Here is a 25,207-nt window from a genome sequence, read left to right as displayed (position 1 = left end):
AATTTCTCATGTGATTTATTGAGAGGTGCCTCCTAAACTTTAGCTTTAGTCTTCCACACATCAGTAAGAAAAACAAGAAAATTCTTCTCTAGAAGAAAACTTAAGCAGACGAAATACAAGCTATGAAAAGAACTTCACTTTGAATTCAAATTAGCAGCACTAGGTATGCTTAAACCATGTCATACCACTGAGATACACAGTAACAAGGAATGTAAAACTCAGAACACTCCAGGTGGTTTTGTGTTGATAGGAACTAATTTTTCTTCCCTCGTCTAGCCTGAAGTGGTATCTGCGTGAAAGGGGGAGGAGGAAAGGTAAGTGCATTTTGTTAAGGTTTTGCTTCAGCAGTCAGACAGCAATAGCTCAGCCTACTTCTAGGGCACATCTACACTTGCAGGAAGATTGATGCGGTTGTGCTCAGTCTTCCGGGATTTGATTTAGCACAGCCAGTAGGTCCATGCTATATCAAACCTTTAGGTCTCCGCTGTCACAAGGAGTAAGGGACGTCAGTGGGAGACTGTTGACCTCCTGCTCTGTGGATGGGAGGAAAAAATCAATTTATATGTCTACTCCAGCTTTGCAAGAATGAAAAAAAACAAGCAGTCCTGTAGCACATTAAAAACTAAAATTTATTAGGTAACGAGCTTTCATTAGTATAACCCACTTCATCAGATTTTGGAGCAAAAATGAGAATAGTGTGTGTATAGCTGGCAGAGGAGGGAAAGGAAAAAGTGGTGGGGGAATTGTCTATTAACAGGGCCTGTGGAAGGAGTGAATTAACTGAAGTGGGATGTGTGCTATTCCTGTGAATATCAGAGTGAAGATGATTGTCCTTGTAATGCATAAGAACTGATAACTCTCTTAAGCCCCAGGTTAAACATGTCAAACTGGCAAATGAATTCAGCTGTTTCCCTTTGTAACAAGATGGCTACTTTAAGGTCCATTATTGTATGTCTTGGGAGATTAAAGTGTTCTACAGGTTTGTGTATTCCAGTTCCTGGTGCCTGATTTATGCCCATTCATCTTGTGACATGGTGGGTCCAGTGTACATGGAAGAGGGATGATACTGGCATAGGATGGCATCTGTCATACTAGTTTGTGCAGTTGTATGAGCCCCTCATGGTGTCTCTAGTAGAGATAGTCACATACCTGGAGTTCTGTACCGCAGATAGCTTCTTCCTGATGGTGTAGACGAGGCCTTAGTTTAAACAACAGTGTAACTGTTCTGTTGCTAGGGATACAAGCATGCTCTTTCATTTTCTAGCTAATACTAAACAGTTCAACCAGCAGGTGTAGAAGAGTGGAAATAAATATGTAGGCAGATGGAAGTATTTCATCTTTTTATTAGGTCATTTGGTCATACCAGAGAGCCAACCCAATTTGAACAGGGATGGTGTAGCTGTGTTGTCTTCCTCGGCTGCAAGCTGTCTGAACAAGGAACCAGGGTGGAATGTTTCTTCTTCTGCTGTTACGACGGAAGGAGGTGGAACCTGTTTTGGGTTTTTTTTTTACAATGAGAGAATCAGTGACTGCTCTAATGCCTCTTAGGTTGATTTCACACACAGCCAGTTGTTAGCAGCTGCAGGGGGGCACAGTAAGGTAAAAGAATCAGGAACTTAGCATAACTGAAGAGGAGCCAAGTCCAACCTGCCTCTCCCACTACACACACAGTATTACTGTGACTACTAAGCCTGGCCTACCCTAGACTGCCAGGTTCTGGCACATTAGAGCTTCCCCTTCCCCTATGCAACTTTTAAACTCAATCATCATGCTGCCAACTAGTGAAGAGCTGCAAGAATCAATGTGGTTTTTACTGCCTAGCCCCAAAATGATTTACTCCCTTGCTTTTGAAATCAGCAAATATAATTGCTGCTTTTCTACACAGACAACAGTTTCTGACTGTGGGGAGTACTTAACCTTGTGATTTTTCTGTGTATATTTGTTAGTAATTAGAGAGGCTTTCTATGCAACTCTGAACATGCATCACTGCAGCCACCGCTAGTAACACGTGGGGGGCTATGGAAAACATGTCACTGTTTCTAAACTACACAGGATAGCCTGGTAGAGAAGACCCTTTTAAAAGTTAAATTAAATGAAGGAACTGAAGTAGCAGAATAGTCTTACTGAGGTCAACATGTCTGCTCTTCTAAAAGAGCAATGGATCTTTGTGGGAGGACAGTGGCCTACAGCACCATGGGGGGGTATGGGTTCAGTGAGTGCAGTTAGGTATGCCACTTTCTGGAACAGCAAGGTGCTCCTTGGCATACTGAAGTCCTGAAAAACAGGCATTTCAACCTGGGGAAGGTATACCAGTGTACACAGTGTAAGCTAATCTAAAACTTATTACAGAGTAACTGGACAACACTAAATGCTGCTGTAGATGAAGCAAGCCACTCAGAATACACACAAGCTTAAATACCCAAGCAAGGCTTCTTCAGGAGTACGGGTCAGCATCATACTGGAATGAAGTTTATAAAAGTTAGACAGCATCCATTAACAGTGTAACATTCCTTGCTGTGTCTCAAACAGAGGGAGAAGCCAGATTTTAATTATTAGTTGCCACTGCACTTCCCTGGTCTGTGAGGTGGGGGCTAGTGGTCTGAGCAGTGATCTAGAAATTTGGGCTACCAGACTTGCTTTCAGACTTTAGCTCATTTTTGGTAAGTGATTTGACAATCATTTTCTCTTAAAAAGGGAATTACTTGTGCAAACCCTAATCGTCCCAGTAGCTTTGCACACAGTACTTTCCCAAAAAGCAGTCCTGCTGGGATCTATTTGAAAAGAACTTCTCTTGTACAAGAGACTGCTTACTTAAATATTTGCCCAACCATTCTCCCCCTTAGGTACCCTGAACTAAGTACTTGTCATTTTAAAAAAAAAATTTCCTCCAAGTCTAAGAACCTTACAAAGTACAGTAAATTATTTCATAGCCGGCAGCCCTGGGACAGGGAGGTTGCTGGATATTCAAATATTTTAGATGAGAGGTATAACTAGCAATGCGTAACACTAAAGTAAAACAAGATTAGATATTAAACAAAATGTAGGCGGAGCACTTTACCAACTGTATATGCTGTATTTACTTTCACTATATTGTACTTAAGGTTAAAACGCCAGTAGTTTGAGAGTTCTGGATAATGCAGTGATGGCCATGAAAGTGTTTACTGTAACACCACAGGGACACATGGTAAGATTAGGATGCTTTATAACAACTTTACTAACCTGAGTTTGATTTTCTGTGTTTTTAACAGCAGCTTTAGTCTTTCGAGAGCTTGACATACTAAGTGGTAGAAGTCCAAATCTTAGAGAAAAATGAGAGTTAAGAAAATGCAGCCAGTCATACGGCAGCATCGGTTGCAGACACTTGCTTCCTAAGAAGTATGTGTGTAACGGACCAGCTTACCTGATTTGACTAGAGGCTAATGGCAAGATATTGTGAGGCTCCTGGGAGCTCAAGTTATTGCTTCTATTGGCATACTGATTCTCTGCCCCAGTTAGTAAGCCAAACAGGACCTAAAAGATAGAAAATTATTGCTGAGGGGAGTTTTCTGGGGGTTGAGGATTCTATCACACAGCATACGCTCAAGCAACAATAGAGAAGCTTTTGAATTACCTACAGAACTGTCTTTGATACAATGCTGAGTCATTCTCCACAACACCCTTATTTGTGCATTTCAAGGCTGTAGACTATGATCTCTTCTCAACCTCATTTCCTTTAATCAAGGCTGGTCTGCACTTCAAGTGCTGCAGTGATACAGCTGCTGTCCTTAGTGAAAGTGATACCTAACAGCAAACAGAACTGCTTCTACCTGTGGAGGTAGAAGTTATATTGATGGGAGAAGCCCTCCTAGCAGCAGAGCGCTGTTTACAACAAAGGTTAGGGCAGTATAACTACATTGCTTGGTGTGGATATTCCATTCCCTGGAACAACATACTTTTACTGACATTAGTTCCTAGTGAAGAGCATGTCTCACCTAGCAGCCTAATACTAGGCAGCTAGAATCCAGGGCTGCCTGTGTGGCAGTTAATGTTTTCTACTTTCTAATACCTCTTCCTTAGGTTGCAGAGGGGAAGAGAGTGGAATAGGAGCTTGCATCTCCCCTACTATATACTCCTCTTCCCCATTCACACTGCTATATGCAGGCCCAGCCATAGACTGCTTTTGAACCACATAATGCAGGAAATGCTCAGCCTGTCTAGTAACTCCACAACAGAATAAAGCAGCAAATAGGTTTTGCAACATTTATTTTTGTGGTGGGAAATTACTTTTCCCTGAACTTACCGAGGTTCGTTGCACCAGGCGGTTAAGGCTGCTGTTTAAGTGTGGAGTGAAAACATCTAAGTCAAATGGATCGATGTTGGCTTCTAAGAAATCGGTCACCTTCTCAATCCTGCAACAGGACCAAAAGAGACGCCATTTCAGTGGTCCTATTAAATACAAGTAGACTTACAAGGTGGACAGACGCTTTGGAGGGGGGCAAGTGGAAATTTTTGTAAGGGTCCCTCACTGAGCTGCTCTTCTCTCAGCTGACCTGTGCCTCAGTAGGAACAGCAGTTTTCTGTTTTAGCCTCCTGTTGTGTTACGGAACTGTGGGAGGGAGGTGGTGAAATGTTTTGAGCACTTTTCTATTCCTGTTTTACAAACTCCTCAGAGCAATAGTAACAGAGGTAGCTGCGTTAGTCTGTAATCTAACAGAACAATTTACTGCTCTTTTGTTTTCCTAGAGAGGAAGCCATCTGTGCAGAGGTGTCAGAGTTAGAGTTGTGCTCCCTGCTCTTTTGCTTCACAAACCTGTTGCTAGAAAGGTGCGGGGTTTTTTAAAAGCAAGCTTCAAGAGTAGTTCTGCAATCAGCAGAAGAGGAGGAGATCCCTCCCTGCAAGCAGCAGTTAGATATAAGGTCCAGCCCAAAAGAGAATGATTAGCCTGCCTGGCTCAGTTGCAATAATCCATCCTCATCTCACTCCTACATTTTTAGACTGTGCTTAAGAGTTGGAGAAAAGGTGCTGGAGCTTGCAGCCTTTCAGCTGTGGGTTAGGAACAGGAGAGGCAGACACAGACATACTAAGGCCCAAACTTCTGTCACAGAAGGTGGCTGGATCAGCCACATTCTGTTTCGACTGCCTTTAAGTTGTGATTATGTGTCAAGAAGTAGAATATCAGAAGAGCTTCTCTTGTGCTTCGCAAAGAACACCAGCAGTATGCCATACCTGGAGTCCTGCTTGCTCCTGCTGGCTTTTGCTGCTTCGCTCTTAGCTGTTAGGACTATATTCAAATAACGTAGATCATAGAGCAGCTGCAAGGCCCTGTTCTGGGTCATTGGAAATATGCTTTTCTGTAAGGAAGACAAAGGTATGTTGAACATTTTCTTTAGTCTCCAAAGGTTTTCTGAAGACAGACAAAAAAAGCAGCAGGCTTGAGTCAAACAGTTCAGATAGCTATCCTATGCCACATCCTCTCCTCAGACTGTCTGATATAGTAAGCTCCTCAGAGCAGACGCAGTCTTGTTTGTGGAAATAAGATGAACATATTAGCAAAGCAACACTGAAAAGAAGTGACCAAACCAGTCATGCCAAATATCTCCTGGTGAGGAAGAAAAAGACTTAGTCTGACACATGTATTGGACAAAGAAAACACTCACTCCAGTTTGTAAGCAACTGAATATACAGAAGATCGCCAGTCTAGTCTGGGGTACTGTAATAACATGGCTCTCTGGGAGCTGCAGGCCTCTCAGGGCTGTACCGTTCCCTTTCAGAGGCCTTTGTTGACCAAACAGGTGGAAGAACTTAAATACTGCCACAAACTGCTACTTCCTGTTCCTGCGCAGACTCTCAAGGGCTTACAGCACTTTACGTGAAGTCTCAACATTAATGAAAGGAAGGCTTGGACAAGAACTACATGTGGGGAAACTGAGGCACTGGAATGTAGCGATTTGGCATAGAACTGGATCCCAAGTCCAGGGCTCTGCCCCCCAATACATACTAAAATTTCTGGGGGCTCCTCATTAGGGTTCCCTGATCAGCTGGAAAGACTGACTATAATAGTGAATGAACTTGCAGGCCCCTTTTAGTACAATCCTAAATCCAGCAATTCTTCACTGGGTGCAGAATGAAATCCCAGCTGCATACCTTCTCCTGGTTCTCTTCAACAAGCTTCTCATAGCCAGCCAGCACTTCTGCCAGGCAGGTCTTCAGCAGCAGCTGCAAGGTGCGCTTGGGCAGAGCATGGCCTCCAACCCGATTGACTTCTTGACACAAGCTGAAGAGGAGGCATTGAACATACCAGGATGGCTGGTGGTTGGGTGGGGGGGAAATACAAGACACAAATGAAAGCTGATATTTTCCTGACCCTTTTTTTGCATTGGGTGTTGGCAGTACTCAAGGGAGGAAAGGTGGCTCTGTAAATTCTGGGTTTCTCCTGGCATCATCATCCCCTTATCCATCACCAACCTTGGTTCTCTCCTCACAGAGCTCCGCCCCAGTGGCCCCATCCCGACCTCTCTCTGTACATACCTGTACATACCTCTTCCCTCTTGTCCGCTAGCTCTTCCCATCGTGAAGCATGTCATGGGCTCCACTATATTCAAAATGGTCAGCCTTGTAGAATGCTGGAATTCTAAGGGACCTTGAGAGGTCATTTGAGTCCCCTGCATTCATGGCAGGACCTGGCACAGTCTCTATCGTCCCTGACTCGTGTTTGTCTAACCTGCTCTTAAATATCTCCAGTTATGGAGATTCCACAACCTCCCTGCTTAACCACCCTGGCCGTTTGGATGTTCTTCCTGATGTCCAACCTAAACCTCCCTTGCTGCAACTGAATACTACTGTCTTTGCAGCAATCTTCCTTTCCATTCTAATAGCACAAAGAATGCAGTCTACAACCAAAGCACTTCAAGCTCTGCATTGTGTTACTTCCCAGAGGGGTTTCTAACTTACTTTTGCTGTACTGAAATTTGTCTTTTTTTTTTGGTCTTCAGTTACCTTATCCTGGCCAAACCTCAAGGCTTCCACTCTACTCTCATCCTATGTGAGTCCCTGGTCAATCTCTCCTTCTTGGAATCTTATCCTCAGCAGGGTTTCGTGATACTTCCTCTCCTGGTGTTCTTTGGTGGAACCAGCTCCTCACTGGCTGTGGCATTTCCTCATTGCTCTCTCTTTGTTTCAGCTATTGTCTGCATTGCTAATAACTCGCAAATCTCTTTCTGCCACTGACCTATCTCCTATCTCAGCCCACATCTCAACTCGTCTGATGTCCTCATAGGGATGAAGAGAGAAAAAATATTAAAGATTACGAGGTGCTCAGGTAAGTACTTAACTGGCTTACAGTAATATGGCATCAATTTAAGCCGGTTGTTTCCACCTTCAAAAGTCTACATAGCTTTCTTTTCCGCGACTTACTCACCCCATCCCATTTGCTCCACTAGCGCTGCCCAGTTTCAGCCACCTGTTTGTCAGATTTATATGCCTTCTTTCTTACAGCACCCCCTAGTTCATCCGTGTCCATGTCTGAATTGGTCATAAACCCATTTCTGCTGCACTGCCATTAGGGACTCTTATTGCTTTGTATGTTACAAGCTGCCTATTTTAATTCCCCTTTCCTTGATCTTATTTCTCCATCAGAAACATCTCCGGGCAGGGATTGATCGCCTGAAACACGACCCAACACGCAATGGAAGTTATCGCAAATAATTGACAATAAAGCCCAAGAGATGGGGTCCTGGCGGTGTAGTGAACACCAGCCATTCTACAGCATTAAGTCAGCAACAGGTAGGGCTCATGTTGCCCAGGATGCTGGGGTTACCCCTCCGTGCATATTCACACACTCATATGTGCCAGATGCGACAAACAGTCTGCGAAAGCAGCAAAGCTTCTCTCTCCCCATTGGAAACTGGTTCAGTAAAAGATCTCTCACTCTAACACCTCCAGACTGCGATGGCTACAACACTATACGCACGCTCTTTTTGCAGAAATCCTAGTCCTCAAATTGTAGCCTAGGACTTGGGCACACGACCCTGAGTGCAGGCAGATTTCAAAAGACAGGAGGTTTCAGTGAATTCCTAGGGTGAAATGCAGGTTTGGTAACTATTTAGCAAGGCAGCAGTCAGCTTGCTATTACTTGTTTTTGGCTCCTGAAAGAGTATCGCCCTCCATTCACCCAGAGGACATTTCCCACACCTGTACAGGGAGTCGGATCTTTGACGTTACGCTGCTTCCCGTTTCTGTCTCCTCTTGAATTTCAATTTCATCCCAATTGGTGGCTGTAGCTAAGACAGAGCCAGCTGTGTCGAGCAGTAAAGTTTGGGTGAAAGTGTGAACCAGGACCTAGGGAGGAAAAATACAAACATTCAGTAACAGGCCAATGCAGGTGAAAGGGATCAGGCAGTTCACCTATGGTACTTCCCGATTATCTTTAACAGCATCCCACAAAGGGGATGTGGTAGCACAGTGTGTGACTTTCAGAGACACAGCTCAGCCATATTCATTGGAAACTGACCAGATACCAGAACTCTACCAGTAGCGGTGTTTGAATGAATGGGAAGTCTCTGAAGAACTCTGATGCCTCAAGTGCAGTGGTGGTTGTGGGCAGCTGTGAAAGAGAAACCTACAGGAATCAGCTCAAACAAAACCAGCTACTTACTTTTATAACAGCTGAGCTCCAAATCTGATATGCAAACAGGCTCTGTTGCAGGAGTTGTTCTTTCACTTCCTGCCACTTGGCCTGCATGGGATTCACCTCCTGGGCTTTCCCTTTCCCCAGCTTTTTAGAAGACCGGGTTTCCCGCATTGCATTCTCTGTGCTGCCTGATTTACCCAGAATGCACTGTTTCAGGTGAGGACACAGTTCACCAAGTGACTGACAAAGTCTTGCCATGAATAGGACGGCATCAAGTTTGGCATTATTCAGAACGTGCGTGGGTCCTTTCAGCTTATCCTCAGCACTCTGCAGCTCTTCTTTAACACAGCCCAAGATGTACTGGATGCAGGTAATACAGTGATCGCGGAGCAACTCTTCTACAGTGCCAGCATCCGCATATCTATCAAAAGCAGAGTTCCTGGACTGCACACCCAATACCTCTTTTGGCGTGGAGGAGCCAGACGGAAGGTAGGACAGAAGGTCATCCAGTTTGGCCTTCAGTTGGGTATCCAAGGCAGAACAGAAGCTTTGTACGCATGGAGTGAGAGCCTGGGCCTTCATGGACAGGCCACTCTTTGTAAATTGGCTGCGGTTTGCCACGTTGACCCAAGCAGCATCAGAAGGCAGGTCGCTGGGGCTCTCTGACCACAGAAACGAAGCCATGTTGTGTTCAAACTGGACGTGCTTGTTGGGGGTGGAGGGGCTGGACTTGGCTTCAAGTTCCTGAAGAGCTAAGATGAGAAGCTGTTTTGAACTGCTGGAGATCGAGTCAAATCCTTCCTTTGTCAGGGTCTGGAAAAGAGAACTTGCTTTCTTAGGTCCCAGCAGCTGTCACAGCACCCATTTGCAGGGGCCCGAAAGGTATGGTGGGCAGCCCTGAAGAATAAGACCTCTCTACAGACAGTACAGTAGCTTTGCAAGGTTCCCCATATGTCACCAACCTCCCTGCACCGAGTTAATGTGCATCTCTCTCCTGTGCACTCTCAAGGTCTGTTCTCGGCTGAGACTGCCAGGCAGTGAAAGCAGACTACTTAAAATCAGTGGTTGGAGGCCCACTGGGGATCTAACTGCAGCCCACGAACCCCTGGTCTGTGCCTCTCATGCACGTTCAGAGCGCCAGGAATTGCCTGATTCGCATTCTGTTTCTGTTCCTGTTCCCTCCCAGCGCTGGAGCCCCACGAATCCTGGCTGCTCAGACTCTGGGAGGGAGGAAGAGGATCAGGGACAGAGCGTCAATCAGGTGATCTGTGGTGCCTCGAAAGTGCTGGGAAAGGGAGAGAAGTGCTAGGCTCCAGGGCCTGAGTGCACGAGAAGTGCAGGCGGGGGAGAGACAGGTGAGGGTATGTCGGCCACAAGTGATCCTGCTGTGGGCCACTGCGATGGTTGAGTCCCTGACACAATCTCACCTGCAGCCTGTCCAAGAAAAGCTGCCGCAGCAAGTCCTCCCAGAAGGAGACGGGCTTGTCCAAGAGTCGACGACACACCGTGTCCCAGTTCTGCCTCATGGACTCACTGGTGAGCAGCTCCCACACAGCGTCACGGATGCCAGCTAGGCCCTTCAGGCTCTTAACATAGACCAGCAGATTGATGAGCCCAGATCTGATATCTTCATTACACCTGAAAGCAATATTCAGGGCAGTCTCACTGCTCCCTATTGCAGCTCCAGAGAATCCTGTCGAGAGCTCGACTCTACTGTGACAGGCTGGACTGCAGAGGGATTCTTATTGTTTACTGAAAGAATGTAGCAAGGAAAATGCTACCCTGGCAGGGCTGAAAATGACCTAGGATGTTACACATCACCTCACAGTGATCCAGCCACTTGCATCACTGGCCCCAGTAACCCACAGGCCGAGTCATCCCCAGGAACTACTAGTAGGGTCCCATCCCCAAACCCCAGGCAAGAAGCACCGTACCAGCACAGGGCTAAAACCCTGGGAAGACCATCACGTTACTGTGTGACAACTCCCTTCTAGCCAACCCAGGGCATCTGCGCCCTTAAGAGGGGTGCTGTTTAGAGGACAAAATGAGGCAGACAGGGAGAAGCTTGGGGGGGCCGGGGGTACGAATTCCTCTCAACACCCCCACAAAAGAGAAAAAACCAACCACCAAACAAACACTTGAAGGCTGCGGCTAACAGTGGCCATTTGATTACACTTTCATGGATTTCACAGGTAGAGGGAAAAGTAACGTGGGATGGACTGTGCCACTAAGCAGGTAAAGCTCTGCCTATCTGTGGATAGTGAAGCAGATATTCTCACAGGCCTCCTTCTCTCTGCTCAGCCATGAGTCAGGGATGGGGGATGTGCCAGGGCAGGGTCCTTCACTGCTGGTGGGGTAAGGATGAAAGATGATTCTTAAATCTCTCTGCAGGAGGGGCTGAGCTCTGGCCCTGCCCAGCTCTCACACGCAACCCGCCCACCCTTTTCTGACCTGTGGAGCTCCAGCCTTGAATTCCTGCCGCCCACCTTACTCCCAGTCTCTGCTTTCTTACTGCCTGCCTCTTCTCTGCTCATCTGTGCTCCCTTCCTGCTCCCCTCCAGATCTGTTGTGTTGACGCAATTAAATCCAGATCACAGATTTGATGAGGCATGCAGCCTAGTGGATGCGGATCCAAAAAAGGCTCTCAAAAAGGGGAAAAGGAGGGCTGTCATTCTCCTTTGGCAAGGCATGCTGGGAAAGGGGAGGAGCCTGCACCCTTTATAAGGCAGGTTCTGCCAGCTCTTTCACACAATGCTCAGGAGGACAGCAATAAGAAAAGAGATGCTGGACTGAGAAGAACCTCGGGAAGGAAAAACTGAAGATTACAGGTGTGGCCGAAGGGCATTTTTCTACCTGAAAAAGAGTTTAGTGGACTTTCTATTGTGTAACGCTGTAGGAACTCCAGACAGATCACTCAACATTGCAGGGAAAATGTCTGCATAATTTGCAGCCTTATGGTGTATTGAACTACCTGGCTTTCAAGAAAGCTTTTAGCCTGTATCATCCACTCTCTCAGCTGTTCTGTGGTGGACACAGGTGTCCTGAGAGGTTTCTTTGGAGGTAGCAGGCAGTGAGCATTCCATGGGAGCAGACACGGCTTCGTTTTACAAATCACAGCCAAGGGGCGTGGCAGAAGCACACTCTGCTGCTGGACAGAGCTAGGGGTGTCTGATGGAGCCTTACACCTTTTTCACTGGAGGAATGTAGTGACCGAATGAGCATTGTCCTAATCCGTTCCTTAGAAAAGGCTCCCTCTATCCACTCACATGTTAATCCATTTCTGGAGAGTGTCTCTCAGGTAATCCTGGCTGATTGGATGTGCCAAGGTTCGGAGAGTTGGCTGGAACTCTACAATGGACGATGGTAGATATCTGAACCAGCTGCTCAGCTTCATCTCCTCTTTCAAGACTTTGATGTCTTTACCTAGAAGATTGGGCCACGTGAATGGGGGACGGAAGGCTCAAGGAGGACACGAACACAGATAGCCGTTAGGTAGAGAAGCCAGTCCCAAACTTCACTGCCTGAGCAAGCTGCTCACCTGCTGGATCCTGGCCTGTTGTGCTCTCCAGCATTGAAAACAGCAAGCTGCAGGGCAGGGATGGATCTGAGGGCTCCCCTTCAGGCAGGGTGTAAAAAAGGACATGAGCTTGGTACACGGTAGTGGCTAGCAACTCCATCAATGAACACACCTGAGCTTTTATTCCAGCACCTAAAAAGAAAAGTCTCTTTTAAATAGAGGCAGCAGCCCTAACCCTCCTCAGTAATGCAATCCCATGGGAGAACAATGCTGGTCAGAAAGGATACAGATTTTTTCCCCCAAACAGATGTTTACAATGAAGATAGATTTACAGTTAAATGCCACAAACCAGCTATCTGCTCCCACAGTTAATAGAGACGGGTCTAATACGAGCAACTGAGCATGGGGTAACTCATACATGCAGCCTAAGCACTGTTATTGTGTTGGGTAAATTAACTACAATCATCCCTGTCTTGTGATAAAGGAGCTGGCTGGTCCCAACCCTTGTAAAGGAGAAGTGGCATAATTAGCTGTCTGTCAGCCCTGATTCAAAGCAACAAAGCTCCCTGGAGGATACCAAATAGGACAAACACCCTTCCACTCAGTTTCTGCCCTTTCCTTGAGATGGGAAACAAGCACAGAGTTTCCTTTAACCTTAGTTCAAGAGAAAAGCCAGTTACACTGACCGTGATGTGGCTGGTTCAGAAGCTGCTGAACAGCTGACTTCCTGGCTAGCAGGAATTCTGTTAAGGCTTGGCGTGGAGAGCTGTCCTCTAAAAGCATGATGGAGCACAAGGCCTCTGCCACTGCTTGGTCAGAAACAGCCTGGCATTTTAGCAGCGATTTGCTTTCATGCAGTATGGAAGACCTAATAAGGAAACAAGTCAGAATCACCAGGTGTTGAATAGGGTTGTCAGCCTTCTAATTGTTGACAACCAGACCCACAATGCCCTGACCTCTGCTTGGTCCTTTCTGATTTCCTCCTCCCCACTCCATCAGCTGGGCTTCCTTTGCTCCAGACCTGCAGCCTGATGCAGAGACTGCCTGCCCACAAGTAGAAGGTGGCCCCAGCTGAGCAAGAGATTAAACAGAACATAATGGGAAGCAGAAGCTTCCCAACTATTTTTTCATCCAATCATCAGGAGTCACTAAAGGGCATCCAGAGCAGCTGATGGTCTGGCTCAGTCCTGGAAGGTGAACTCATCAGCTCTTCTTACCCCACGAAAAGTATAAAGCGGAAGAGTGTCATCTTAAAAAGGTGGTTTAAATTCCATGATCCTGCCAGTAAGCCTAACACTTATTCTAGTAAACAGCGTTTTGCATTTTTAACGATAATGACTCTCTACACCAGGAAATATGCAAAAACGTTTAAGCTAATTCAGCCACCAGTTGGAATAAGATTGCTGTGTATATGTTGACATGTTGAGCTGCTCAGGGAATGGAACACTTGTCTGCTCGTAGAAAGGCAAGAGCTCACTTTCAGCAATCCCATCTGATCCGTTCAAGAGTGAGGCCTGACACATGTCTAGGGAGCCATGTTCAGCCCTTGACTTAACAGGAAAAAAAATGCGGGATGAAAAAATATTGCCTGCTCCTCCTCTTTCTATGAGATCTAGGACAGAGCACTGAGAGTCAAAAGTCCTGGATTCTACTGCCAGGTTGGTCAGTGGCCTTTGTATGATGTTTGGTAAATTGCTTCACCTGCTTCTCGGCTCATGTGTACATGTGGAACAATAATCCCTACCTCTCTGAGGAACAAAAATAGGAGGTTTGATTTAAAGTTTTGAAAGGGCCTGCAAGTTTCTCCATAGAACAGTACAGCAGTGCAGTGCTCTGACAAGAGAAACTGGCTCTGGTAGGGCTGCAAGTACCACCAGGCTGCTTACCTGAAGTGGCTCGCTGCCGCCACTTGACGTACAAGGATGGGGAAGCGTGCGAGGATGGGGCTGTAATGGGAGCTGGAGCCATCCAGCTGCAGGAGGCCATGGAGATGGCAGCAGAGCAGGTACAGATGTGTGGCATGTAAGTACTGAGATGCCTCCATGGCGCTCCAGATCTTCTCTGGAATCTCCAGCAGCAGCTTGATCGCCGCCGCGGTGCTATAGAACTTCTCCTGAGAGTGCAGCGTAGGCTGGGCACAAAAGGAGGCTGTTAATGGGGTGCAATCCTCAGCAGTGGCTGCACCGAGCAGGGCTTGCTCAGGGGGCTTGCTCCCACAGGACCCCCCCCCACACTCACCTGGCCTCCAGGCCCCGCCCCTCGCTCACCTGACCCCGCCCCCTACTCACCTGGCCTCCAGGCCCCGCCCCTCGCTCACCTGACCCCGCCCCCTACTCACCTGGCCTCCAGGCCCCGCCCCTAGCTCACCTGGCCCGGCCCACTCACCCACCAGCCCCGCTCACCTGCGGCCCCTGACCACCCCGGGCGCCCCGCGGCCCCGGCGCCCCGCGCTGCAGGCCCCGCACCGCCCCCAGCAGGCGGTCGGCGCTGAGGCGCATCTCGGCGATGGTGTCGGCCGCCTCGATGAGGTCCCGGTAGCGCTCGCCCACCATCTGCCGCAGCTCCTCGCGCTTCTGCTCGATGCCCGCCCGCAGCCGCCGCTCCACCTCGCGCAGCTCGGCCGTGGTGTGCGCCTCGAACAGCGCCGCCGCCGCCGCCTCCGGCCCCCGCGGCAGCCCGGCCCCGGGCCCCGGCGTCGCCGCCGCCATCTTGGGCGCGACCCTGGGCGGCCACCGTGACGTGTCTGAGGGGGGCGCCGCCATCTTGGGGAGGGGCAGCGGCACGGCCCGTGCGTCGCTCGGCGCCATCTCAGGGAGGTCTCGCAGCACTTCCGGGCGTGGCTCAGCAGCCGCGAGGCCGCCATCTTTGAGCGGGGCAAAGGCAATTCCCGCCGCCCTCCTCCGTAGCGTCCCCACCCCCACCCGCTTCCTCAGGTCCCCAAACACGCGTGCTCTGCCCCGTCATTCCCCCGCCGCCCCGGGAACCAGAGACCCCCGGGGGTCATCGCGTCCGGCCCGCACGAAGTCACCCCCCGACCAGCACTTCATAGCCCCGCGGGGAGCCTCCACCGCCTCTGCGGGCAACGCGTCCCAGTGCCTCGCCCCCCCGTCGCTCCCCGCTGCGCACCCGGAACAGCCCCGCAGGGCCCCTTCGGGAGGTCGAAGGCCGCGATCAAATCGCCCCTCGGCCTCTCCTCACAGCTCGGTGCCCCAGGCCCCTCACCGTTTCCGTTGCCCTCGGCGGTGCGGCCGCGCCCTGTCGGTCCTGGGGCGCCCAGGTGCGGCCTCAGCGGTGCCGAGCGGAGGGGGGCGATAACTCCCGTGGAGCTGCTGGAAATGCTTCTCCTCACGCTCCCCAATACGGCCGCGAGCCTTCGTGGCTGCAAGGGCCCGTGGGTGGCTCATATCGATCCTCTCCTCTGCTGCCCTGTGAGCCCCGGGGTCCTTTTCTGCTGCGCGGCCGCTGAGCCAGTCGGTCCCCAGCCTGCGGCGGCGCTTGGGATTCCCCCATCCCGAGCGCGGGACTCTGCGCCTCTCCTCGCTGAACCCCATCAAACGTGGGAGGCTGCGCCCAAAGCGCCGCTGAAGTCGAGGTGTAGCGCGTCCATTGACGCCCCCGTGCCCGCAGAGCCCGTCACCTCCGCACAGAAGCGGGCCCGATTGGCCAGGCACAACTTGCCCTTGGTGAATCCGTGTTGACCACTCTTGATCCTTCCTCCAAGCCTTGCCCCGAGGTCCCCCACCTCACCATCCCTTTCCATGGGGGGGCCCTGCCCAACCCCGTCGCCAGCTCACAGAGCCCTTCCCTCCAGAGCAGAGGGCAACCCCAGCTCCCTGGCCCCTAATACCTTTGCCCTGCCCGCTCCCCTTAGGCCATGCCCCTTCTCACTGTATCGCCCCTCTTTCTGACCCTCGCTGTCCCCCACCTTCCCTGGCTCATGTGCGCTGGGGTGGGACTGGGGATGAGCGGTTTGGGATGCAGGAAGGGGATCGGGGCTGGGGCAGGTAGTTAGGGTGTGAAAGAGATCGGAGATGCAGGCTCCGGGTGATGCTCACCTCAGGGGGCTCTGCATAATCGCAGGCATGTGTCTGCGGCCCCTAAGTGTTGGCAGGGCCGGGAGGTTCTGTATGCTGTGTGTGTCCACAGACGCTACCCTCTTTCCCCTCCCAGCCCCCAGCTCCCACGGGCCTTGGTTCCCAGCCAATCAGATCTGTCAAACTGGCACTCAGAGCTGGGTCAAGGGCAGCACGTGGAGGGTCTGTGGCTGTTCCTCTGCCTAGGAACCAACTCTGCCAGAGGACATATTACTGTGTCTGGGGAGCAGCGTGGAGCCAGGTAGGAAACCTGCCAACCCCAGGCCAACGGCTTTTTTTTAACAGTCCAGTCAGCAACCCCACTCCCTCCGAGAGGTGGCTGTTATCCTGTGCTCATTGCTGTAGGCCATGTGGGGACTGCTGGAACTCAGCTGCTGTTTATACCACCCCAGTTTTTCTCTGTCCACTTGTTCTGCATTGCTAATGCACTCATCGTTATAGAAACTAGACGTTTTCCACAAAGCAATAACCCACCACAACTTAAGAAAAAAAAACACCCTGCAAGAGTTCTTCAAGCTTAGTCTTTGTCTACCTTTTTACAATCATTTGTTTAACAGCTAGGTTGTCTACCTTGAATTTGGACTAGACTGATCTCTTGGAGGCTGGAGTTTCCCTCTTTATGTTGTACAGTGCCTAACATTGCTCAGTTAAAATGCATCTTGTCTATGTGTTTTGCCATTCTGCTCGGAGCTTCCACAATACAAATAATAGACTTGTCTGCTTTGGTTTTTAGTCAATTTATGAATTTCTCCATTCCAGGGGAAGGTTTAAATCCAACCTAATGACTGGTTATATTGAGTTACAAAATTGTGCATACAAATATCTATTATAAAGCAGTACTACCTGTATTTTTATTTTTTTAATTTAATTTTATTTTATTTAGTTTTATTTTTACAAACTGCTTTAATCAGACCCAAATTACTGCCCTTAATACAAGGATAACGGGATGAAATGGAATGGCTTGTGATACACAGGAGGTAAGACAGAATGGTCCCTACCGGCTTTATGCTCTAGCAATCCAAGAAAGCTTTTGCGTGTCTAACTTCAGGATCAGGTGGTACATATGGTTGCATAAGAATGTTACAACTGTTGCAGTGAGCCATGCAACCATTATCTCTGATTTTTAGTGTCCAGTAGAATTAGGAATTGAAGTTCCCAGGCTCCTCTTTGGAAGGTATTGTGGAGTAGAATTGGTTTTGGTTTTTAATTGAGACTATCCATGAACATCAACGTTCATTTAGTGGGTGCTCAGAACTGCTGCTGTTAACAGTACTTTCCTGGCCTGCGGAAGAGAACTCATTAAATTTGCATGGAGCTGGGGGCTTCCATCAGTTAACAATCCTTCCCAAGGTAGTTCATGGCACTGTCCTGAAGACATCAGAGGGTAGCCATGTTAGTCTGTATCTTCAAAAACAAGAAGTCCTGTGGCACCTTATAGGCTAACAGCTATTTTGGAGCATAAGCTTTCGTGGGTCAAGACCTGCTTTGTCAGTCGCATCTGACGAAGCGGGTCTTGGCCCACGAAAGCTTATGCTCCAAAATAGCTGTTAGCCTATAAGGTGCCACAGGACTTCTTGTTGTCCTGAAGATGGCACACTTGTTCCACTCAGTGTAAATCTGATGAAGTGGATCTTCCCCACAAGTTTATTAGCTAATAAATAAAACTCTTAATTTTAAGGAGCTTCAGGACTAATTGTTTTTTTGTGAAGATACAGACTAACACTGCTACCCCTCTGAGATTTCTTGCTTCGCTAATCAGCACCTTAAATCTCCTCCTGGTCGTGTGGCGGGCACTGAATGCTCTGCTCTGTTTCGGGCAAGCATTGAACCTAATTCTTTTGTGCAAAAAAAAAAAATGCACAGAATCTCCTTTAAAGCTAAGCCAGCTGTGATGGGCTGGGGAAAAGGGGAAAGGTGTCTCAAGGTGCCGTATTCTATCTCTGCGCCATACCAGAAACAAGTACCTGAAAATTAGGAGGCACTGGAAGTCCACTGTGTATTTCTTCTCCTGTCTCTGATTGGTAGTTACTTGAAGGCCATTTGCCGGAGGTGCAAAACAGTTCTAGCCGTCTGTGGCTGCTCAGCAAGCCAAATTAAGCTCTCTTGTCTCTCCAGTGGAAAGTTTCAGGATAAATTTACAACTTGAGTAGCACAAGTAGAGTAACAAGGGTATTCTGCAACCTCCAGACTCTGGCCCTGTCCTATGGCAAAAGGCTGGGACAGTACATGCTTGGAGATACGTCACCGCGGCTCATAACCAAAGCATTCCAAAATGATGCGGGCAGAGGTGCTAGGCCTTATAGCCTGTCCTTCGTTCTCACTCTGTGCACGGTTTGCTTAGGAGCTGAAAACTTGTGCCCTTGTATACAGAATGAAACTGAAAAGCTAGATGGTTCCTTAGGGGGAAATCTGGTTTGCCAGCCAGCAAGCTTAGAACTGAACTGAGATTCTCTGCTTGGAGTCTGTTTATTATTTCCACATATTACTCTTATGTTTGTATCAAGCTGTTCGTTTCTGGTGTTTTATAGATTTTTTGTATATTGAAGGATTTTGACTTATGCAGGCCAGTAAATCCACAGCACTAGCAAAATAGCACGTGGCATGTGTTTCACTAAGTGCAGATACCTCAGCAGTTAATGGACACTGGAAACCAGTCCTTAGAACACCAGGAAGAACGCGTGTCTTTTTAAGCAATAAGGAGCTGGTTGCTAAAACTGCTGGGGTCAGACACTAGGAGGAGACATGGTTACATACATCTAACACAACGAGGAGTCCCATGACTCCTTAAAGACTAACAGTTTATTTGGAGGTAAGCTTATGGGGGCAAAAATCTGTCTGGTCAGTTGCACCCATGAAAGCTTATGTCCAAAGATGCCACTGGACTCCTTGTTGTCTTTGCAGGTGTAGACTAATACAGCTGCTACTTTGATTTTTTTTTTATATGTAACACAGGCACTTCCAATACTGAACAGTGAATTAAAAGGAAAGGATATGCTAAAATGGACAACTGCTGCAGGGTTTCTTTCCATCCAGTAGTCTCTTTTGTGTCTCAGATAACCAGCCGGATCAAAGAAAGCAAGAGTTACAGCTTTGGATTTAACTCTGTCCTCTGTAAATATGTACAGTATGACCATTGCCAAATATGCACAGTTGGACAAAGTTTGCCATGCTAAAGAAGGCTTTCAATAGAATAATTGTTAAGGCAATAGCTTTGTAACAATACACAGCTCTCAGGTTTGAGCAAACATTGCCTTTGAGGGTAAAACACCTACGTGTGTGTTAGTTTATTCTTGCCCTTTTTTTCCTAATCAAGAATGTCCTGCCCTCAAACCAGATTTTCCAAGAACTGCAACACAGAAATATTTGACTAGGATGAGCACATCTGAAATACCTCAAAGACCCAATGAAATCAGCCTGCTCAACTAAGTGCTCAGTTTGCAAGAGCTGCTCAGGACACTTATTGGATTGCGTCTTGTTACAAAGGCTTAACACGTCCTGATTGAAGCCAAAAGGTGTCTTACTTGTCAGATTTCATATAATATATATAAAATCTGGAAGAAACCTCTAGAGCTAATGCACTGTGTTCTAGTTTAACACACGCCTCTCTTTAGCAGGTTACACTGTCTGACCCAGGTATCTTGTGGTGTAATGATGTGTATGCAATGTGCTTTCCCACAAGTGCTTGTACGCTTTGGGATACCTGGTGATGAACGGAAAGAAGCAGATTTTGTGGGGCGAGGAGGCGGGAACAGGAAAGAAGCTTGCCGGAGAAGCACTTACATTCTTAATGCTCTTTTTTCCCACCTTGGGAAAAGAATAAACTCCACTTTAGCTCAATGGGCCGTGCTCGTGTTGTGCGGTGAAGTAACAGGGCCTCTGGAGAGATGCTCCTGCTATAATATTAGGGTCCAAAGAACCCCCAAACTTTAGTGCCGTATCAAGACAGATCAAACTTCCATAGTTGGCTTGTAATGGAACAAACCCACCCCCTCCTGATCCCTTTGGATGATCAAATCTGGCTCTGATCCACGCTGTGCAGCTTAGACCAATTTAATTTGACAGTAGGTTCATTTGAGTGGCTTTCTGCTCTCCACAGCTTCTTACAAGCCCTGGCACCAAACTTGACTTTATTACCAGAGCTCTCTGAATACAGAACTACCAGTTCATCAATAAATTGCAGGAAGGGCCAGTAGCCATGACTGCAATTTTTACAACGTTTTGTAAATGAAAAGCTGTCTTAGCGCATCTTGCTTTCAGGTGACATTCGTGTGGCTGCTTAAAGTTCATAAAATGTGTGTTTGTTACACCATACCTTGTTTGCTTCAGAGATGAACACGTCCATTTATCATGCTTTATGCTTGGTAAACCCTTCCCCTGCAGAGAGCACTTGAAGTCTGACAAACATGGGTGTAGATTACTGGGCCAGTGGGCATCTCTTTCATTGATGACCAGTAGCTTTGTTGTGACTCAAAACATTTTAGAAAAAGTTTTCAGATCAGTTGATGCTTTGTGTGTTTGTGTTATCAGATTGCCTGGACGGGTGACTCCGAACATTTGCTTGCGGGTGAGCCTGGAGATCTGTGATGGCCTTCCCCATGCTAAATGGGTCTGATTACAATATTCTCACTATAGATTAGAGACAGTAAAAAAATGTTTAATGGGGGAAAAAGCATTCGTAGAGATTTTTGTTGGATTTTTGGAGAACTCTCAGGCACACTCAGCTGCTCCAAAATGTGTTTATTTTGAAAAGTCAGGATTTCAGCCAATTTTGCTATAGATAATTTGATGAAAACTTCAAGGATTGGTATTTTTCTTGTTCCATGCCATATTTTTGAGAACTTTCATAGGAGCTGGCAGCCTGGCTTAGATGTAAGGAGTAATCTGGCCCAGTGTCCTGTCATGGACTTCTGGGGAACGTACAAGAGGCTCCACATGTGGGATAATCTGTCCTTCCACACACACCCCCACCTCCTGGCTGGGAAGGTCTCATCCTGATGGAGTGGCTGACGGAGGGGAGGCCCTGGCGGGAGGGGGAAGATCAGAGACCAAGTCCATCTTACAGCGATAGCCCCTGTATCCCCCAGCAATGGGCCTGACTCACTACTCTGCCTGTTGCCACCTGGCGCATGGGGTTGCAGCACCACTCACTTGAATTTGGCACAATCACCCATCTTCTCCCCCCCCATCCCCACAGCCTCCCATCCACCAGCATGATACTGTGCCCATCTTTGGGATGAGTGAGGGGCAGCCTCAGTTTCCAGCCCTGTCTCTTCAGACAGCCAGGATTAGGGTACCAGGCTGTGATTGGTCAGTGCCTCCTCATTTGTCAGGAAACTTTTTTTTTTTTGGGGTTAGAAATTGCAGAGCAGTCACCGAACCTGGCACTCGTCCTAAATTTACTCTGACCGCTGCATGATTCTTTTGATTTAAACAATGCCATGACAAATTTCCAGCCCTAATTGTTGTAATGAGACATTCTGATTTTTCTGGGGTCATGGCCTGTCAATGATCGATTCCAGTGCTCTGGGGGGAGTGGTGGTTAATCTCCCTGACAAATTCAGCAACAGGAAAAAGGACATGAGTCTAGTTTGGAGCTGGCTGGAAATTCAGCTTTTTAAAGGGGTTGAAGGAGAAGGATGGAAATTCCAGACTCCCCCACCTCATTCCCCCCCCCCCCCCGCCAGCTGCTCTTCAGGACCTTCAGTGAACTGCCAGGTGCCTGCCACCCAGATAATCCTTCAGTCTGGTGTTTCCCAAGGGGGTTAAGGGAGCTGGGTGCCCCTATCACTTCTGAAATTCAGTAGGCGTGAGGCACACAATTCTGCCTCTTCAGGCTATTTCAATGCACCGAGTTGGCCTAGAGCTCAAAGCATTCTCAGAGCCGTTCACATGCTGACCCTTGTTGCAAGGACATCTTCACTGCAGAGTAGCACTCGGCAGCGACTGTGCTCAGTGGTGGGAAATATGCCTTTTCTCTTCATCTGTGGAGCTAAGACCTAGATGCTGCCGCTCTCTCTCACCTTGATTATTGGCTTGCTCCGTGTAGCACCCCAGGGAGGGATTTCCATAGGGCTGCAATAGGCTACATGGACTGTGTGTCTGGATGCATCCCTGAATGTGTCTGATCCCTTCATCCACTTACCCCTCCATGGGGCTAGCAGGCACAGCTTCTGCTCCAGTCCCCAGCTGGCCAGAGTAACCCAGCCAAGCCTGGAGGGGGTGGGGGGAGAGGAGGCACAGATCTGCTGGTAGCTTAGACCAACAGTGTATATGACTCCCCTAGGACCAAGGTGCAATCAGGGAGGAGATGATGGCGGAGGGTGTTTGAGCCTGTGTGCAGGGCTGGGCCTACCACCCCAGTCTCTGCTCCAGCTAAAATCATCCCTTTGTACAACTGAGCAAATAAAATGGATTTGTAATATTTTGGGGGGAACACCTGAAACTGCATTAAAACTTTGTGTTTTGTTTGTTTCCTGCCCGCTTGCCCACCCTCCAGCTTCCAGGTGTGAAGCCAGGTTACCAGCTGCCTCTCCCTTTGCAGGGGAGTTGGGTTCCCACTCAGACACATAGACACAGCACTCTCCCAAAGAGAAAGGAAGAGCCAGTAAAGTCACTTTACTTCTGGTGTTACAGTCCTAGAAGTCACATCTGGTATCACAACTGGCACACGTACATTGTACAGAGAACATAAAGAGAGCCGACGGGGGCCGAGGCATACAAGTTTCATTCTAAGTGCAAGAAGGTTCCCCTGCCCTAACTCAGCAGAGAGTTAACGCTGCTATTCCAGTGCCATCATTGCAAGGTGTCTCTGTAACTAGCACACAAAGGAGAGGACGCTGCATCCCTTACTGCCTGAATGCTTTTGAGTGCAGTCCAGCTGAAGTCCAATGGGCCTGCTCCTCCCAGCCAGGATAGCAGGGTTGTGTCCAAAGGCAACCCAGCTTAATTGGAATCACACACAAGGAGGGGCTGACTGTTGCACACAAACATCGCACATGCAGGAGCGGACTCGTATGCGTGGAACAACAGGAAACTAGTAGGGTACAAAACACTCAAGTGTCTCGGTACAACAATACTAAAAATGTTCTATGTACTGTATATACACCCCTTCTTGCCCTCCAACCCGCCCCACTGGGAGGATCGAGCAGAACTGCTCCAGCAGTCAGGGCTTTCCAAAACGTTGACAGAGCTTTTCTGCTTTGGAATGAGGAGTATATGTCCTCATGCCAACATAAACCCAGATGACTTGCTCCTGATCTCCCTGATGGTGGAGGGAATGGGCAATCAATGGAAATTTGAACCTGGGGAATCAAAGAACCATAGGGATGGAGCAAGAGGATTGGTCACTGTCTTCCGCTGCCTTTGGGGAGAAAACAATAGCTCGGTTTGAAATAATAGCATAGAATCACTGGATTTAGAGCCTAATACTCCTGGACCTTTCCCACTGACTTCAGTGGGTTTTGGCTCAGGCCCTTAACATGGTGCCAAACAGGTGTAACCCCTCTGCAACTGTGGTTACTCTTGATTTACACTGGCTTAAAGAGGAGATCCAGGCCCTTCATTTGATTAAGGGATTCTTCTCTCTGAGTGGTTCAGGTTATGGTTCAATGGGGGAGAGGAGTCACAGAAGGGCTCAGATAAATCATGTATCAAGTGCATGAAGTGGCAGCAGAAGGGTCAAAGCAAGTACACTGGCTTATGGGAATGAGGCCCCGAGGAGAGCACACATCCACCTGAACTTCCCTGTCTTGCAGCTGCCCCAATTGATCAATTACGCTGTCATCTCCTTGGGGCTACAGCCCAGAGGTACAGCTGAATTCTCCATTATGCCATAGCTTGTAGGTCACTGCACTGCTTTGCTGCTGCCTGCAAGGACCCTTTCTGTAACGAACCACATTAAATATTTCTCTTTAACTCTTTCCCTGGGGAATCATGGCCTGAGCAGTTGTTCAGGCATCACCTTCTTATGGGAGCAATTTGGTTCCCAAATTATTAACCTGTGTGAAGCTACTTGATTCAGGCTGGTTGCAAAAAGGCTGTGCATGTGAACAAGGTGTCAGCCCCACCTCCTCTTGCAGAGAGCAAAGAATGCAAGAACTGGTGGTTGGGGGAGACAGGGGAATTTGGGATGTCCCACCTCATGTTTGCTACAGAGGATTGGCCTGGGTCAGTCCTGGAGAATGCTGCTGCTCCTGGTTTCCTTCATTTAGTGCCTTGTTATAAAACAGATTGCTTTGAGACAAAGGCCTGCCTGACTGTGGCTGAATACATACATGATATGATTCAGCTGGGGAAAACGTATATGGGTGATCCTTCCAATAAACCATAGCACAGCTAGGTTGTGAGACAAGAGCGGGCAACTAGGGTCAGATCGCAACATGAGCTTCTGGGGCCATGTAATTCTTGTTGCTGCATGAGCTAACCTTGGTAGAGAATGAGCTTAAAATGAGGGGATGGGGACTTTCTTCTCTGCAACAGAAAGGATGACATTTTTACCCCCAAAGGGCAGAGAAGAGGACACTGACATAGCAAGGGGCTTCCATTTACTGGTAGTGGCAATCAGGCTTTGTGCAAATCTCTGGGAAAATCTCCCAGAAAAAGAAGTGTACGGGCAACAGCGCAGGGTGTGATCAAGGCAAATCTCTGCTATGCTGGCGTAGTCAGGGTCCAGCTCCATCCAGGTCCTGAGTTCGAGGACTTGGCTGCTAGGCTTAGGCGCTACAGGGCCAGTGTGCTAAGCCTTTGGGGAGAGGAACCAGCAGAGGTTGCGCTCAAGCGACTCCACGCAGCCAAGACATGGGTCAACCATGACAAATGCTCCAGATATGGGGTCTGAGAAAACCTGGGGTGTTTGGGGTCCCACTCAGATAAATCAGTGACCAAATTTTAAGCTTTGACCTCTGGGCCTTTACCATAAAGGGGAGCAAATTCTGGGGCTGATGGGTCTCCCCATCAGTGGTGGGGAACTCAGAAAAACCTGAGCAGAG

At 48.3% G+C, this 25,207-nt stretch overlaps 2 protein-coding genes across 5 annotated transcripts in view; one reads left to right on the top strand and one right to left on the bottom strand.

Moving 5' to 3' along the window:
- Positions 1-1,325: 1,325 nt before the first annotated feature.
- Positions 1,326-14,948, bottom strand: COG1 (component of oligomeric golgi complex 1). 3 transcript variants are annotated; one of them, XM_075014728.1, is made up of 15 exons: positions 14,529-14,948; positions 14,013-14,257; positions 12,813-12,994; positions 12,148-12,318; positions 11,876-12,032; positions 10,037-10,247; positions 8,634-9,422; positions 8,171-8,317; positions 6,125-6,286; positions 5,207-5,331; positions 4,280-4,388; positions 3,401-3,510; positions 3,220-3,298; positions 2,420-2,458; positions 1,326-1,490 (listed from the first exon to the last, which is right to left on the bottom strand). In XM_075014728.1, the coding sequence occupies exons 1-14, from the start codon at positions 14,931-14,933 to the stop codon at positions 2,435-2,437; spliced, it is 2,916 nt and encodes a 971-aa protein (XP_074870829.1). In that variant the 5' UTR covers positions 14,934-14,948; the 3' UTR covers positions 1,326-1,490; positions 2,420-2,434. The 3 variants fall into 3 exon arrangements, with proteins under 3 accessions (XP_074870829.1, XP_074870830.1, XP_074870828.1); XM_075014729.1 differs by lacking the exon at positions 2,420-2,458 and having other exon boundaries at positions 1,326-1,579; XM_075014727.1 differs by lacking the exon at positions 2,420-2,458.
- Positions 14,949-16,194: 1,246 nt separating this feature from the next.
- SLC39A11 (solute carrier family 39 member 11) overlaps positions 16,195-25,207 on the top strand; it is a 318,218-nt gene continuing 309,205 nt past the window's right edge. For both annotated transcript variants that reach the window (XM_075014328.1, XM_075014323.1), the window contains exon 1: positions 16,195-16,461. The gene's annotated coding sequence lies outside the window, so the exon portion shown is untranslated. The remainder of the gene's footprint in view (positions 16,462-25,207) is intronic.

The sequence above is a fragment of the Carettochelys insculpta genome, chromosome 20 (genome assembly GCF_033958435.1).
Source record: "Carettochelys insculpta isolate YL-2023 chromosome 20, ASM3395843v1, whole genome shotgun sequence".
NCBI lineage: Eukaryota > Metazoa > Chordata > Testudines > Carettochelyidae > Carettochelys > Carettochelys insculpta.
Note: the sequence above shows the minus strand (reverse complement) of the source record. Positions and strands in the feature narration are given on the sequence as shown.